The 18,539-nt window shown below is 44.5% G+C and overlaps 1 protein-coding gene across 1 annotated transcript in view; it reads right to left on the bottom strand.

The window, feature by feature from the left end:
- LOC141112906 (vomeronasal type-2 receptor 26-like) overlaps positions 1–18,007 on the bottom strand; it is a 67,818-nt gene extending 49,811 nt beyond the window's left edge. Inside the window, exons 1-2 of the mRNA XM_073606010.1 lie at positions 17,096–18,007; positions 16,648–16,898 (exon numbers count right to left, since the gene is read on the bottom strand). Of these exons, the coding sequence (XP_073462111.1) occupies positions 16,648–16,898; positions 17,096–18,007 (1,163 nt within the window). The remainder of the gene's footprint in view (positions 1–16,647; positions 16,899–17,095) is intronic.
- Positions 18,008–18,539: the final 532 nt, after the last annotated feature.

The raw sequence follows: 18,539 nt of genomic DNA, 5'->3' as shown, positions 1-18,539 counted from the left end.
CACTACACTTGAGTGGGGGTGATGTAAAGGGGCAGAGGACACTAAAGTGGGGGAGTGATGTGAACCAGGGCAAAGGACACTGCTATAGGGGGGGCAGAGAACATTACACTTGAGTGGGTGGGGGATGTGAAGAGGGCATTGACCAATGCTATGGGGGACAGAAGACACTACAGTGGAGAAGTGATGTGAACCGGGGCTGAGGACACTGCTACGGAAGGGGCAGAGGACACTACACTTAGGTGGGGGGTGATGTAAAGGGGCAGAGGACACTAAAGTGGGGGAGTAATGTGAACCAGGGCAGAGGACATTGCTATAGGGGCAGAGGACACTACACTTGAGTGGTAGGTGATGTGAAGAGGGCAGAGACCAATGCAATGGGGGGGCAGAGGACACTACAGTGGGGGAGTGATGTGAACCGGGGCTGAGGACACTGCTACGGGAGGGGCAGAGGACACTTCTGTAGGGGGGGTGATCTGAAGGGAGGCAGAAGATACTACTGTGGGAGGTGATGGGAAGTGAAGGGGGCAGAGGATACTACTGGGGGGAGTAAGGTGAAGCAGGGCAGAGGACAGAGGACACTATTGTGACACACTATGTGTTCTTCATGCCGTCATTTATTGGGGGCTTTTCTTTTGGTGTCTTTAAAAAGGGCACCGCTCCCCCCTGGGGACCTTTGATTTCTTCCATGTTGTCCAGGTAGATCTCAACCTCTAAAAGGTTGCCTACCTGGACAACTCACAGCAACAATTTAAAAAAATTACCCTTTGAGTCTGGTGTGGATTTTAAGGAGGTCACCTCACAAAAAAATGCATAAAGTCTATGTGATGAGTGGGCGCCCCCCCACCTGAAATATACCAGGCCATATGCCCTAAACATGGGGGAAACCTCCTGACAAAGCACCTTGTTCCCACTAGGGATGAGCTTCAAGTTCGAGTCGAACTCATGTTCGACTCGAACATTGGCTGTTCGCAAATTCGCCGAACAGCGAACAATTTGGGGTGTTCGCGGCAAATTCGAATGCTGCGGAACACCCTTTAAAAGTCTATGGGAGAAATCAAAAGTGCTAATTTTAAAGGCTTATATGCAAGTTATTGTCATAAAAAGTGTTTGGGGACCTGGGTCCTGCCCCAGCGGACATGGATCAATGCAAAAAAAAGTTTTAAAAGCGGCCGTTTTTTCAGGAGCAGTGATTTTAATAATGCTTAAAGTCAAACAATAATAGTGTAATATCCCTTTAAATTTCGTAGCTGGGGGGTGTCTATATTATGCCTGTAAAGGGGCGCATGTTTCCCGTGTTTAGAACAGTCTGACAGCAAAATGACATTTCGAAGGAAAAAACCCATTTAAAACTACTTGCGGCTATTGCATTGCCGACAATACACATAGAAGTTCATTGATAAAAAGCGGCATGGGAATTCCCCACAGGGCAACCCCGAACCAAAATTAAAAAAAAAAATGACATGGGAGTCCCCCTAAATTCCATACAAGGCCCTTCAGGTCTGGTATGGATTTTAAGGGGAACCCCGCGCCAAAAAAAAAAAAAAAAACGGTCCCCCCAAAAATCCATACCAGACCCTTATCCGAGCACGCAACATGGCAGGTCGCAGGAAAAGAGGGGGGGGACGAGAGTGCGCCCCCCCTCCTGAACTGTACCAGGCCGCATGCCCTCAACATTGGGAGGTTGCTTTGGGGTAGCCCCCCAAAACACCTTGTCCCCATGTTGATGAGGACAAGGGCCTCATCCCCACAACCCTGGCCGGTGGTTGTGGGGGTCTGCGGGCGGGGGGCTTATCGGAATCTGGAAGCCCCCTTTAACAAGGGGACCCCCAGATCCCGGCCCCCCCCTGTGAAATGGTAAGGGGGTACTTACCATTTCACTAAAAAACTGTCAAAAATGTTAAAATGACAAGAGACAGTTTTTGACGATTCCTTTATTTAAATGCTTCTTCTTTCTTCTATCTTCCTTCATCTTCTGGTTCTTCTGGTTCTTCCTCCGGCGTTCTCGTCCAGCATCTCCTCCATGGCGTCTTCTATCTTCTTCTCCTCGGGCCGCTCCGCACCCATGGCATGGGGGGCACTCCCGCTCTTCTCTTCATCTTCTTCTTCTTCTCTTCTTCCTTCTTCTCTTCTTCATTTTCTTCTCCGGGCCGCTCCGCACCCATGCTGGCATGGAGGGAGGCTCCCACTGTGTGATGGCGTCTCCTCATCTGACGGTTGTTAAATAACGGGGGGTGGGGCCACCCGGTGACCCCGCCCCCCTCTGATGCACGGGACATGACGGGACTTCCCTGTGGCATTCCCCGTGACGTCACAGGGAAGTCCCATCAAGTCACCGTGCGTCAGAGGGGGGCGGGGTCACCGGGTGGCCCCACCCTCCATTATTTAAGAACCGTCAGACGAAGAGACGCCGTCACACAGCGGGAGCCTCCCTCCATGCCAGCATGGGTGCGGAGCGGCCCGGAGAAGAAAATGAAGAAGAGAAGAAGAGAAGAAGGAAGAAGAGAAGAAGATGAAGAGAAGAGCGGGAGCCTCCCCCCATGCCATGGGTGCGGAGCAGCCTGAGGAGAAGAATATAGAAGACACCGCGGAGGAGATGCTGGACGAGAACACCGGAGGAAGAACCAGAAGAGCCAGAAGAAGAAGATGAAGGAAGATATAAGAAAGAAGAAGCATTTAAATAAAGGAATTGTCAAAAACTGTCTCTTGTCATTTTTAACATTTTTGACAGTTTTTTAGTGAAATGGTAGAGGTAAGTACCCCCTTACCATTTCACACAGGGGGGGCCGGAATCTGGGGGTCCCCTTGTTAAAGGGAGCTTCCAGATTCCGATAAGCCCCCCACCTGCAGACCCCCACAACCACCGGCCAGGGTTGTGGGGATGAGGCCCTTGTCCTCATCAACATGGGGACAAGGTGTTTTGGGGGCTACCCCAAAGCACCCTCCCAATGTTGAGGGCATGTGGCCTGGTACGGTTCAGGAGGGGGGGTGCCGCACTCTCGTCCACCCCTCTTTTCCTGCGGCCTGCCAGGTTGCGTGCTCGGATAAGGGTCTGGTATGGATCTTTGGGGGGACCCCACGCTGTTTTTTTTTTTTTTTTGGCGCGGGGTTCCCCTTAAAATCCATACCAGACCTGAAGGGTCTGGTATGGAATTTAGGGGGAACCCCACGTCATTTTTTTAAAATTTTGGCCGGGGTTCCCCTTAATATCCATACCAGGCCTAAAGGGCCTGGTATGGAATTTAGGGGGACTCCCACGTCATTTTTTTTTTAAATTTTGGTTCAGGGTTCCCCTGTGGGGAATTCCCATGCCGTTTTTATCAATGAACTTCTATGTGTATTGTCGGCAATGCAATAGCCGCGAGTAGTTTTAAATGGGTTTTTTCCTTCGAAATGTCATTTTGCTATCAGACTGTTCTAAACACAGGAAACATGCGCCCTTTTACAGGCATACTATAGACACCCCCCAGGTACGAAATTTAAAGGGATATTACACTTTTATTGTTTGACTTTAAGCATTATTAAAATCACTGCTCCTGAAAAAACTGCCGTTTTTAAAACTTTTTTTTGCATTGATCCATGTCCCCTGGGGCAGGACCCAGGTCCCCAAACACTTTTTATGACAATAACTTGCATATAAGCCTTTAAAATTAGCACTTTTGATTATTCATGTTCGTGTCCCATAGACTTTAACGGTGTTCGCGTGTTCGAACGAACTTTTTTCCTGTTCGCATGTTCTGGTGCAAACCGAACAGATGGGTGTTCGGCTCATTCCTAGTCCCCACATTGATGAGTTGAAGCTGTCTCTTCTCCACAACACCGGCATACTGCAGAGTCGCTGATCGAATATAATCTTCTCAAAGTCTTACCATTCTCCAAAAAATACAGCCCTGAGGAAGAGGGAAGCAATTCCCCCAAAAAACACATTGACTTTACTTGTTTTCTTTTATCTTCAATAAACAACTATAAAACTCATCAAGTGAGACTTTTTTTTGGACATCGGGCACTCCTCTTCAATCACCCAAGTGTAAACCGTGCTAATGTAATTCCTCCATTGTCATTATGAGAAAGGTAGCAGCCCTAGACCCCACCTACAATTGGGATACAACCCATTGGAAGCAATTACTTCTCTACCCTTCACACAGTAACTTGCCGCAATTAGCCTTGAGCGGCACCAGTCCAGCACTGTCTTGCACTCAAACTTGATACTTAATATGACAGGGATACCTTGCCTTCTCCACAACCCTGGCACGATGGTTGTAAGGGTCTGAGGATCCTTTATTAGGTTCCCCACCAAAATCATGAAGCCTGGTAGAGCAGGAAAGGGGGAGTATGAGCGTATGCCTCTCCTTCCTGAACCATACCAGGCCACATACCCTCAGCATGACAGGGATACTCTGCCAGGGGGAAACCCTCCTAGCAAAGAACCTTGTCTCCATTTTGTTGAGTACACATTCCTCGTGGGGATATGCAGGATGTGACACTGATCAGAATTTGACACAGTTTTTGACAAGTCCTTAATTTAAAAAAAAAAAAAAAATATATATATCTCATGACATATATCAATTGAAAATCACATTGCCCAGCGATGCAGATCCTCATTATAAAATTCACTGACTCATCTGATCCTATCACTCACTCATTGTGAATAAAAACTCCTGGGCTCTGCTACAGATTGTAAACCAAGGGGCGGGTTCCCCGAGGTGATGTCATTGACTAAATATGGGCATGACCCCACAGCTTTGTTTGCACGCGGCACGCTCTGTGATCAGCTGAGTCCACGAGACTGGACAGATCATAGATCGGAGTAGGGGGCCAATCCTGACTCCTTACCACATGATCAGCTGTCGTAACTGGCTGTTAGCGTGAGGAGAAAAAAAAGCCAAAGAAAAAATTCCAATAATTTAATAGTTAGTTATTATTAGTTAGTTAGTTATTATTTAGAATTTTTGGATTTTCACATTTTCATTCTTTCGAATTTTCTGATTTTCATTCTTATTTGCGGATTTTAGAATTTTTGGATTTTCAAATTTAAAAAATTTCGAATTTCCGAATTTTCAGATTTTCTGATTTTCTAATTTTCTAATTTCCGAATTTTCAGATTTTGAAATTCAAATTTTCATCGAAGCTATGAATATATTTAAAATAACGAATTTCGATCATAACAAATGACTCGAAAAACGAAAAAGAAAAATGAATGAAATAAAAACGAACACATTTGTCGTCAATCAATCACGAAGCCCACCGATCCCGAAAAAAAAAGCAAAAAAAACCCCGCTGTTGCCTCTTGGGAGGCCTCTGGCCGTCTTCCTCCTCTCCGCTTTGACAGTACTTATATAGGCAAAGGGCATGACCACCCAGCTACATCACTCGGTGGCACCCCCCATATGCCTTCATGAGGGGGCTGTGCCACCTGGTGACATAACTGGGTGGCCCCGCTCCTTGCCTACATAAGAACTGGCAATGCGGGGAGACTGCCGGATTGCCTCCCTGGAGGCAAAAGCGCTTTTATTTTTTTCTATTTTTTGGGTCGGCGGGTGTCGTGACTGACAATGGTTGTACATCAAGGGACAGTATTTTTTTACTTTTCAATAAAGGACTTATTAAACCCCCCCATGTCGAGGGCATGTGGCCTGGTATGGTTCAGGAGGGTGGTCACTCACTCGTCAGAATGCGGCAATAAATTGCAGCGATGAGCAAGTTTAAATGACTTTTTGTTCCTTAACAAATGTCAGTATTGCTGCAGCAGGTTCTACACATTGTACAGATGTGCCACTTTAAAGGAACAATATTTAACCACTAAGCCACCGCCCACTGTCATATGACGGCGGGACGATGCTTCTGTTGTTCTGGGAGGACGTCATATGACGTCCTCGCCCTCCCGAGCCGGGTCGCTCGGGACCCGGTGCGCGTGCCCGGCGGCCGCGATGTCCGCCGGGCACCCGCGATTGCCGGATAACAGAGCAGGAGCGTGGATCTGTGCATGTAAACACAGATCCACGTCCTGTCAGAGAGGAGAGGAGACCGATGGCGTGTCCCTTGTACATAGGGACAGCGATCGGTCACCTCCCCCAGTCAGTCCCCTCCCCCCACAGTTAGAATCACCTCCTTAGGTCATACATTAACCCCTCGAGTGCCCCCTAGTGTTAACCCCTTCCCTGCCAGTCACATTTACACAGTAATCAATGCAATTTTATAGCATTGATCGCTGTATAAATGTGAGTGGTCCCAAAAATGTGTCAAAAGTGTCCGATGTGTCCGCCGCAATATCGCAGTCACATTAAAAATTGCAGATCGCCGCCATTACTAGTAAAAAATAAATAAATAATAAAAATGCTATAAATCTATCCCCTATTTTGTAGACGCTATACCTTTTGCGCAAACCAATCAATATATACGCTTATCACAATTTTTTTTACCAAAAATATGTAGAAGAATACATATCGGCCTAAACTGAGGAAAAAATTTGTTAAAAAAAAAAAAAAAAATTGGATATTTATTATAGCAAAAAGTAAAAAATATTGTGTTTTTTCAAAATTGTCCCTCTTCTTTTGTTTATAGCGCAATAAATAAAAACTGGAGAGGTGATCAAATACCACCAAAAGAAAGCTCTATTTGTGGGGAAAAAATGATAAAAATTTAATTAGGGTGCAGTGTAACATGACCGCGCAATTGTCATTCAAAGTGCGACAGCGCTGAAAACTGAAAAATGGCTTGGGCAGGAAGGGGGTGTAAGTGCCCTGTATTGAGGTGGTTAAAGGAGTTTTTCATTTTTATTGTTTTACTTTAACCGCTTGCCGACCACCGCTTGTACATATACATCGGCAGAATGGCACGGCTGCACAAATGGGCGTACCTGTACGTCCCTTTGAATTTGCCGCCGTGTGGTTGGGTGCACGCTGCTGGCACTCGACGTCCACAGGGATACCCACGATCATCTCACGGAGCTGAAGAACAGGGAAATGCTGATGTAAACAAGCATTTCCCCATTCTGCCTAGTGACACTGTCACTGATCACAGCTCCCTGTAATCAGGAGCGGTGATCAGTGATGTGTCACACACAGCCCCTCCCCCCAATGGTTAGAATCACTCCCTAGGACACACTTAACCTCTACACTGCCAGTGTCATTTACACAGAAATCAATGCATTTGTATAGCACTGATTGCTGTATAAATGACAATGGTCCCAAAAATGTGTCAAAAATGTTGACAGAATGGCACGGAGAGGACGAACGGGGAGATGCTAATGTAAACAAGCATCTCCCTGTTCTGCCTGGTGACAGTGTCACTGATCTCTGCTCCCTGTGATCGGGAGCAGAGATCAGTGATGTGTCACACGTAGCCATGCCCCCCCACAGTTAGTAACACTCCCCAGGACATACTTAACCCCTCCCTAGGCCCCTAGTGGTTAACCCCTTCACTGCCAGTGTCATTTACACAGGAATCAGTGCATTTGTATAGCACTGATTGCTGTATAAATGACAATGGTCCCAAAAATGTGTCAAAAATGTCCGATGTGCCTGCCATAATGTTGCAGTCCCGATAAAAATCACAGATCCCTGCCATTACTAGTAAAAAAATAAATAAAAATGTCATAAAAATAGCCCCTATTTTGTAGATGCTATAACTTTTGCGCAAACCAATCAATAAACGCTTATTGCGATTTTTTTACCAAAAATATGTAGAAGAATTCGTATCGGCCTAAACTGAGGGAAAAAATGTTTTTTATATACTTTTTTGGGGATATTTATTATAACAAAAAGCAAAAAATATTGCTTTTTTTTCAAAATTGTCGCTCTTTGTTTGTTTATAGCGCAAAAAATAAAAACCGCAGAGGTGATAAAATACCACCAAAAGAAAGCTCTATTTGTGGGGAAAAAAGGACGTCAGTTTTGTTTGAGAGCCACATAGCACCACCGCGCAATTGTCAGTTAAAGCGACGCAGTGCCAAATCGCAAAAAGTACTCTGGTCTTTGGCCAGCCAAATGGTCCGGGGCTTAAGTGGTTAAGCATCAAAAAATCACTGCACCTTTAAAAACGAAAGATTGTTTTAAAAAAATATATTTTGCATTGATACATGTCCCCCGGGGCAGTACCTGGGTCCCCATACACTTTATTATGCCAATAACTTGCCTATAAGCCTTTAAAATGAGGACTTTAGATTTTTCATACTCGTGTCCCATAGACTTTAATAGGGTTCGCATGTTCGCTAGAACTTTTGCCTGTTCTCAGTGTTCTGGTGCGAACCGAATCGGGAGGGAGTGTTCAGCCCATTCCTATTAGGCATGACCAAAAATTGTAATAATTAACATGTCCCCTTTTTTATATATTTTTTCACAGGACCCTTATGGTCTTAAGAAATAATAATAATATCCCTCATATTAAATGGTTCCCCATCCCCAGTAAGTATCTCCACATGCAGTGTTTTCTATATATATTTTCTCCACATACTCCATTCCCCATTTTATTTGTGTAATTGTTTAATTGTCTTTATTTTACTGGTTCCAATCATGTTTTATTCATTTTATTATTAATTTTAACCTCTGTATATACTGTGATCCACCCATGATATTTTCCTACATACCATATGGCACTCATATTTGTATCCTGCCTGCTCGCTTGCCAGCGGTGTGTCTAGTGCAGAGAAGGACGGCGGCTGCCCTCCCCCATTGGCCCACATGCCTGCCCAGCTCTATTTAGCCACATCAAAGATGTCCGATGGCACTGACTGATGAAGGAGCACACATGCTCTGAACGCATGCATGGACTCAGCCTCCCTCACACAGAGAATTCCTGCTGACGGCTTCCTCCTGCATCTCCTCCATCCAGCCTGGGACACCGGAAACCACCAGCGCCGCCGGGTACGATGACACCGCGCCCTCCAGCTGCCACCCCATATCTCTGCTATTACTTGGCTGACAGTAATGCCCTGTTAACACGACTGGACATTGATCGGACATTCCGACAACAAAATCCATGGATTTTTTCCGACGGGTGTTGGCTCAAACTTGTCTTCCATACACACGGTCGCACAAAATTGTTGGAAAATCCAATTGGTCTGAACGCGGTGACGTAAAACATGTATGTCGGGACTGTAAATGGGGCAGTAGCCAATAACTTTAGTCTCTTAATTTATTCTGAGCATGCGTGGCACTTTGTGTGTCGGATTTGTGTACACATGATCGGAATTTAACCAATCGGATTTTGTTGTCGGAAAATTTTATAGCCTGCTCTCAGACTTTGTGTGCCAGAAATTCCAACAGAAAAAGTCTGATGGAGCCCACACACGATCGTAATTTCCGACAACACAATCCGATCGCACTTTTTCTGTCGGAAAATCCGACCATGTGTACAGGGCATTACAGTGTGCCTAGAATCACCATTGTCTAATAAGTGCATTACCTTTAAATAAACTTGTTTTTTTTATATTGCTACACTTGGAATGGTGCTGCTCCATTCTCCTTGTGTCTCAGTACCTACAGAGTTTCTTCTGCCCTTCAGTGGGCTGCCTTTCCATTGTGTGCACAAGTGTGTCAGTGGCTGGTGCTCCATCGGTAGGGATGCCTGCAGACGCACCAGACCCCCCTCGTCGCTCCTGCCCCCACCGCGCACCATACCCATACCCCCCCGGTCACCAGCCCATTCACCCTGTGCTGACAGGTGGAGGCTTCCCCCCTCAGTCTCCTCCATGTCCTGGCTCTGATGGTCTGGTGCGACTCCTCAGCCGTACATCTCCTCCCTCCTCCTCCCCTTCCTCCTCATAGGCCTTCTCCTTTTGGCTAATTGGGAAACGGGTCTCATGACCCACTTCCTGATTGGCCGGAAGGAGAATCAGTGTGATAATAGCGAATATTCATTCGCTATTGGCACACAACTGTGTGGGCTTGGAGTGCCCCAAGCCCACCCTTTTTTGAAGCCCATTAGAGCCTTTGGCTCTAATAACATGCTTCAAACCCCCCCTGGAATCCATGCGTCCGGCGCCCTGCATGAAGATAAGGAGGCCAGATGTATGTATGGGCCAATGCGCCCCCAGGACATATGGACTTTTAGAATATATGAACTTTCCCTCCTCCCCCCACCCTGTATCTGGATTGATCTGTCCGATTGTGGGCGTAGCAATGTGCTGACATCACCATCTCTCTTTTCATGTCCCAACGATCGGGTTTGTTTAGATGTGTGCTGACCGACACACTAATCCTAAGGCTTTTAGATGTCAGCTCATTGTGTATTGCGGTGAGTGAGATCCCTAATAAACCTAAAGGATAATTGAAACTATGTGGAGCCATTTTGGTTTCTTTTTCAGTGACAACCCTCTATCCATTTCCATTTGATACCATCCAGAGTGTGGAGTGATCCTAAAGTGTGGAGAAAGGCCCTGGCTGGGTTTAAGCCGCAGGCGTTCATTGACCCCTGTGACAAGGGGTCCACTAGAGCTGTTAAGCCTTTCCATAGTTGGTGGTGGATTCACTGGGCTATTTGGTGATGGACACGGATATGAAACTATTCACTTTGTCACGTTAATCTGGACTATTTTTCACATTTATCATTTGTTTGGTACACATATGGACTTTAATTTAATTTGATTTGTATAGCGCAATTTGTTACCTATTTCTATTGTGATATTCATGCCATACCCCCCCAATAGAGGTGTCCTCTCATCAACCATAGCGCTCCAAATACCATTGTTTTTCGGATTGATCTATCTACTACTTCTTTACTCTTCTTTGTGTTTCTTGCTGTAAGGCTGGGTTCACACTGCCGCATGGAGCGACTCACAGCAGGGGTCCGATGCATCCCTGTTCACCGCTTCAGATCCGATCTTTGGCTGAATTTGGACCTGAAACGGACCAGAAAACACATGGGACTCCTGTGCAATTCACACCGGAGCTGCTCCCTAGAGATCTCATCACAATCTCTTGACATGTGAATTGGATGCAGGGAAGCCAGCAACCATTTCCCAATAGAGTGAACACAGCCTAAAAAGTTATTTGCATCTGTTGTCAAGCAAATGCTTCCTTGAATTTAAGTTGGGCTGACAAAGAATTTTGTAACATTTTGGAAAAAAGATAGAAACAAGCAGTCCAGCATTTGAGGTCAGGATGGCAAAAATCTCCACAGCCACCATATATTTCCTTTTGGTGCTCAGATAGGCCGGGATCATGGCAATCCAGACACTGCAGAACACCAGCATGCTGAAGGCAATATATTTGGCTTCATTAAAACTGTCCGGTAATGTCCTGGCTAAAAACGCTGTAATAAAACTGAAAGCAGCCAGGATCCCCATATAACCCAGGACAGAGTAGAACCCGATAACTGACCCTTCATTACACTGAATGATGATATTTGTTTCCCGGTTTTTAATGGTTCTACTGCTAACCCTGGGCCTTTCCAGGGAAGGCATCTTGTTTCACCCGCATGATTCTGCTGATGCATTGCATAGAATATGGGAATAATGTTTTGATGCAAATATTTTCTAAAATGTTTTCTCTAGAATTATTTTTCCTCCATGTTGCATATTTCCCAACTTTGTATGCAAATTCCTCAATACAAATACTGAACAAGAAAATCAGTGAAGATATCTGTTTTACAGCTTTTAACTGTGAACAAGTTTATTAACTTAAAAAGTTAAAACAAACACTACAAATGGTATGCATGCCTGTGGTACAACATTGCAAAAGGAAAATATTCTACTTGGCGCATCATTCATTGTGTTCAAGCCTTAAAGTCAACCTTCCATGAAAAAAAAGGTCAACTTTACTGACAGACCCAAAACACTTATTTGCTAGAAAAATGCAATTTGTTTTTGACAAGTGGTCAGTGGCAGCCCATCCATTAGGGGCACACGGGCGCCACCCCCCCTTTCCATGTGCCCCTAATCTACATGCAGGGTGCCGGACGCATGGATTACAATGAAGCACGTGATTAGAGCCAGAGCCTCTAAAAGGCTCCAACAAAAGGGTGGGCTTGCGGCGCAGAGCACTGAGCCTGAGCCCACCCAGTTGTGTGATGATAGCGAATCATCATTCGCCATTGTCACACTGATCCTCCTCCTGGCCAATCAGGAAGCGGGCCCTGAGAGCTGTCCCTTGATTGGCTGAAAGGACAGGCGATCCTATTGGATGCCTAAGTGGAGGAGGGAGGAGATGTATGGCGGAAGACTCCATGATGCAGATGAGGAGGGGACGCAATAGAAGCCTCCACCTACCACCCGCTGCCCATCGCCCATAGGAGCGTGGCCCGCCCGCAACCTAGATGGGGTAAGTGTGGGGCTGGATGACTGCAAGACCCACACCAGGGAGTGCAGAAAATCCACCGACAGTGGGGGGTGGTTGTCTTCCCCCCCCAAAAAACAACAACTGCCAATGCAAGTGGTTTTAGCCAAAATGTGATTAGGGGGGTGGTAGACCATCGGTAAAGCAGACATTCGATTCTCCTGGAAGCCCCACATTAAGTTTAATATGTAGGTACAACTCTTAAATATCACTATAAGGCTGGGTTCACACTGCCGCATGGAGCGGCTCACAGCAGGGGTTCGATGCATCCCTGTTCACCGCTTCAGATCCGATCTTTGGCTGAATTTGGACCTGAAACGGACCAGAAAACACATGGGACTCCTAAATTATGCAGGTTTTGGTTCCGAAATGGGGAACACCCTCAGAGTAGGCACCACATCCCAAGCAGAGTTTAAATAGGTAAGAAAGAGGGACGGGATTTTTACGGTGCAGATTACTCAAATAAAGAAAAGAAAGCTATATATTTGATCTCTTTTTCTTAAAAAGAACAATTTTATTGTTTTACATTAAAAACAGACACATATGCCAGTTAATTATACCAATACAATTAAAACAACGTGGTCAAAAAATGGGGAATAACATGTAGGATATACACTGCAAATTCATAGATGGTAGTTATTGCATACTAGCCCGACATGTTTCGCATTAGTCGCTTTATCAAGGGGTATGCAATTAAGTAGCAAGTCATCCAATACTTTTAATGATTCTACAAAGAGAAAAGGGATGGGGAGAAAAAGGCTATTACATATAAGAAAACATTTTGCAATAATGATATACCGTAAAAAAAAAAAAAAAAAAAAAAAAAAAAAAAAAAAAAAGAAAAAACATAATAAAATATGTGCTGTCACTCCGAAGCATCCATAAAGGCTTACCCCCAAAAAAAAGATTGACCCTAGATGAACTCGTCAAAACCAGCGTGTACAGACGCAGCCAAGCGAGACAGCAAGAGGGCTTGAATTGCAACCACAGGGAGCAGTAAGGAGAAGCTGTTATACAGATAGAAAGTATTCAATATTGAAGAGAGAATATCATTGTGCAAAGGGTTAATTGAAATTGTAGGAGGCATAAAATTTAAATGAATATCACTTACGCCAAAAAATACTTGCAGCTGCAACCAGAGAAGTGCAGTTGAACAGCAGAAATGGTAATTGCCAAAATAGATGGGTAAAATGTACGTTAGAACTAGAAAATAAAAAATAAAAAAATAAATAATAAAATTAAAGTGAAAATGGGAGGTATTGCCAATTTGCACAAAAGATGGAGGTAGATAGTCAAGGTTAAGGACATACTCCATAGAAAGGTGTTAAAGATGATGTTTTCAATCAACATCGTAATATGAATATGCTCAGAGTATAAGAGTTTATACGGGGGATATGTAGGTAAAATTAAGACTCAACCAGAGTTCAACAAATATACATAAAACGAAAACATAAGAGCATAACTATGGAGTATGGAGCAAGGTATGGTGAACACCACCAGTCACATTACCTGGCTTAGATCTTAGCTTGCATCCTCCGGCGCTGGCAGACATGGCTGTCAGATCAGCCGGTTTAAATACTGCTCCCCATCGGGACGGCGTGTGACGTCGCCGGCTCGATGCGGACGTGATGGCGCCACTGCGCATGCCCTAAGGACCGAACCTAGCCAGACTTCAATCCCCACAAATCACCGCGCCGGTAGAAGCAGCCGACATGCGCACTGCTGCGCAAGGGAGCTCCTCCCGCACAGCGATCGCGTAGGAGCGAGGGAGGCGGGTAGGGGTAGCGATGGTAACCAGCAAGGAAGCTGGTTTGGAGGGGATGCACGGCGCGGAATGGGCACATCAAAAAGATGTGCCCCGGGCGTCCGTGTGGATGCGGCAAGCCCCCCTACAGCTGTCATAGCGAGACTGGACTGGAACGGCCTAACTGGGAGGGGTCAAAGGAGTAACCGGTCGGGTCGGAAGGACCACACAACAACCGATCCCGATCGGTGCTACTGAGGGACAACACATAGTATATCAATCAAGTCATAAATACAATAAAAGACATAATTAGATGGGACATCATTAGACAACAGTTACAGATTTCACAAAGTTATACAGAATAGAATGTGAAAATTAACTAACATAAATATATGCAAACAGCAAGTCATTTAATGAAAAAGACATGAAGGGAGGGAGGGTGAAGGTAAGGGAAGGGGAATGGGGAAAGTGGGTGAAAAAGTGGACGAGGATGGTGTGAGATGTGGGTTGACATCAGGGAACATTGCATGAGCAGCTAAATCAGAGGAAGGGTCTGTAGCTAAGGCATTCATTAAAGCCTGGGAAGTGAGTGGCTTGGAGACTGTAAATCCAGCGGGCTTCAAGCTGGAGAAGTGTCCGATCAACACTTCCCCCTCTTTCGTCTAGTGGTATATGCTCCAGAACATAGAACTTTATAGTTCTGGGATTGAAATTATGATACAATCCTACATGCCTGGCAATGGCTGTGTCCATCTGTTTTTTCAAAATTGGCTTTATGTGGTCTCTAATTCGTTTGTAAAATGGTCGTTTTGTTTTGCCCACATAAAATCCACCACAGATGCACTGAGCTAGATAGATTATGCCTGGAGTCTGACATGTAGCCCTAAATTTTATTGAATACCACTGACCATTGGGAAGTAAAAATTGTGATGTACTTTCCACATAGGGACAAATATCACATCTACCACAAGGGGAGATACCTGTGTAGGAGGAGTTGTTGTTATTTAGGGTATCTTGAAAATGGCTGTGAACCAGACGGTCCTTCAATGACGGGGCACGTCTGTAGGTTATTTCAGGGAAGGAGTTGATATGTTTGCTGACTGCTGGGTCGGCAGACAAAAGAGGCCAAAATCTTGCTATAATATTTTTGATTTCTCTATGTTGGCTAGAGTATCGGGTGATCAATCTAACCGTGTCGGATTTTTTTGGGGGCTTCTTTGAAAATAATAAGGGGTCTCTATTCTGTATTTTTGCCTTGTTATATGCCCTTTTGAGACACGCATGGCTGTATCCTCGGGACAATAGCCTTTTGTATAGGTCTTTTGCTGCTAAGTGAAAATCAGTGTCCCTACTACAGTTGCGTCTTAAGCGCAAATACTGACTGTAGGGAATGCTCCTCAACAACGGGCCAGGGTGTGCACTGGCTGCGTGAAGGATGGTGTTCCCTGCCGAGGGTTTTCTGAAAAGTGATGAGTTTAGTTTACCATTGGTATCAATTGAAATGGTGAGATCGAGGAAGTTAATTGCAGTTGTACTATGTTCCATAGTAAAACGTAAATTAAAATTGTTAACAGAGATCAATTCAAAGAATTCAAATAATTCTCTTTCTGACCCCGACCAAAATAACAGAACGTCGTCTATGTATCGATACCAGGAGACGACCTTTTCCAATAAGTGGGTCAGGTCGTCCCTGGAAAACAAATCTTTTTCCCACCCCCCCAGGTACAGGTTGGCATACGATGGGGCACATTTAGTCCCCATCGCAACCCCCTGCACCTGGAGGTAGTGGGAAGAATTGAACATGAAGACATTGTGTCTTAGTATGTAGTTGAGAAGTTCTAGGACAAAGTCATTATATTTTTCAAACGAGGGACCTCTCTCTTGTAGATGGTTACTTACGATTTCGATACCCTTGCTATGGGGGATCGTATTGTAAAGACTTTCGATATCCAGTGCAACTAGATAGGTGCCTGGTGGGAGAGACATATCTTCGATAGTTTTTAATAGGTCTATAGTGTCTTTAATATATGAGAAGAGGGAGGTAACGTGAGGATGTAGATAGTTGTCAACTAGACAGCTAGCATTTTCCGTAAGACACAGGCAGCCCGATATTATGGGGCGTCCTGGAGGGTCAACGATGGATTTATGTACCTTTGGTAGGGCGTAAAACGTGGGGATTCGTGGGTCCCTCACATTGAGGTAATCCCACGTATTCTTATCAATGATGCCTTTATGGTATGCCCTAAAAATGATATTGTAGTATTCAGTGTTGAAATTTTGTATTAAAGTTTTGGAAATGGGACGGTACCAATCCTGATTGGATAAAATTTTTTTGCACATATTGATGTATTGAGGTATTTCCATAATAACCAAATTCCCGCCTTTGTCGGCAGGCTTAATTATTATTTTTTGATTGGATTCAAGAGATCTAATAGCAGCTTTTTGGTTTGCGTTTAAATTAGATGATACAAAGGGGCGAAGGTTGGACTCTTCGATTGCTCTTGAGGTCTGTGTAACAAAGGCCCAGATGTTGGGGTTCGTATTTAAGAGGGGAAAATTTTTTGACTTTGGTTTATAGGACTGTGGGGGGGGAAAGACACACCGGCGACCGACAGCTCCGGCAAATGCAAACACCCGGAGGCGTCGTCGTCCGTGTGTCCCTCCTCCCAAAGTGCCATCAAGTCCTCGTAGGCTCTCTGTTCTTCTATATTAATCCGGAGATTAGGTGTTTTATCATTGGGACATATATCTGATTGAGGTTTGTCAAAAATGACTTTGTATAAGAGTCTGCGAGCAAACAGATGAAGGTCCTTGATGAGATGGAACTTATCAAGCTGGGAGTCAGGGCAGAAGGTGAGACCCAGCTTGAGGACTTGTTCTTCATACTCATTTAGGGCATACGAGGAAAGATTAATGATAGATAGTTCAGATGGGTTAGATGTGAGATCGGAATTACAGGAAATTAAGTTAGATTCTGGGTTTGTGCTATTTCTTGGTCTTTCCCTAAAAAAATGGGAGCTAGCTTCATGTCCGCTGTTACAGGTGTGCCTAAAGGAGAAATCACAGTGTTAGTGTTGCTTACCTTAGTAACCGTATTAAGGTTAAGAGGAGGGGCAGTGACCGCCGTGGAGGGTGCTGTGGATACAATAGTGTGGGTGGCCGACAACTGTGGACCACGTGACGTTTGTGACGAAGAATGGGGTATACTCGAAATGCGAGGTGGTGCCACTTTGGGGTGATTGGACTGTGACCGATAAGGTGCAGGAGTGCCGGTTCGGTTTTTAAGGGACTCCAAGGAGGCCGTATCAGAGTTACTTTTACGTCGCTTTGGCAGTCTGTCTCCGGACAGATCTCGATAGACCGTTGACTGGCTAGATGATAGGGAAGAAGAAGGTGAAAGGTTAGTCATATCATTGCCATTTCTAGTGTTACGTTGGCTAGTGGATCTGTAGGATCTGGTATTGATATTTTGTGCCCATTTATAGGCTGACCCATTTGAATGGGCACTGGTATCACGTGCAAACTTGTTTTCCTTTGTTCGGATGATATCCAAGGTGTATCTTTCTAGATGAACCTTTAATTCATTTTCTTTTTTCTTAAATTTTGCATTGTTTGATATAAGTTTGTAGTCATTGTACCATTGTAAAATGGATACATCTAAAGTGATAAGTTCTTGTTCATATTGTTTACACAATAGATTCATCATCCCAAAGGAACAAGTTTGCAGGTTCTCTTCCCACTGGACCTTTAAAGGGTCGTCAATCTTGCGTACATTGGGGAAGATTTGGATTCTCAATCCCCAAGGCACAATTTTGTGATCGATATATTTAATAAAATATTTCTTATGCCAGTGTATTCTTGCTTTGCGTTCCAAAAGACGTTGAAGTCTTAGGAAGATATATTCTAGATCCTTGTCACTCATCTCTCCCGAACTATGGGTTTGTTGGATCTTGTCCATGAGGCCTAACCAGGCCTCGCCACTGAAAGCTGCCATGAGGGAGTGTTGGGGGGGAAAAAGGAAAGAGGCAATGGAGGGGAAGGGGAAGGACAAAACCCGTCCCTCTAACAAAAACAAGATTGGTGAAGATAATAATTAATGAACAAAAAAGGGGAAAAAGATTGTAGATCTGATACTAGGTATCTCACATATTAATCGTTGTTGTGTTACCCATATCGGAAACCTTAGATAAGTGTGTATTAAAACACTGAATCTAAATTATGCAGGTTTTGGTTCCGAAATGGGGAACACCCTCAGAGTAGGCACCACATCCCAAGCAGAGTTTAAATAGGTAAGAAAGAGGGACGGGATTTTTACGGTGCAGATTACTCAAATAAAGAAAAGAAAGCTATATATTTTATCTCTTTTTCTTAAAAAGAACAATTTTATTGTTTTACATTAAAAACAGACACATATGCCAGTTAATTATACCAATACAATTAAAACAACGTGGTCAAAAAATGGGGAATAACATGTAGGATATACACTGCAAATTCATAGATGGTAGTTATTGCATACTAGCCCGACA

The sequence above is a fragment of the Aquarana catesbeiana genome, linkage group LG11 (genome assembly GCF_042186555.1).
Source record: "Aquarana catesbeiana isolate 2022-GZ linkage group LG11, ASM4218655v1, whole genome shotgun sequence".
NCBI lineage: Eukaryota > Metazoa > Chordata > Amphibia > Anura > Ranidae > Aquarana > Aquarana catesbeiana.
This window is presented reverse-complemented; position numbering and strand designations above follow the sequence as displayed.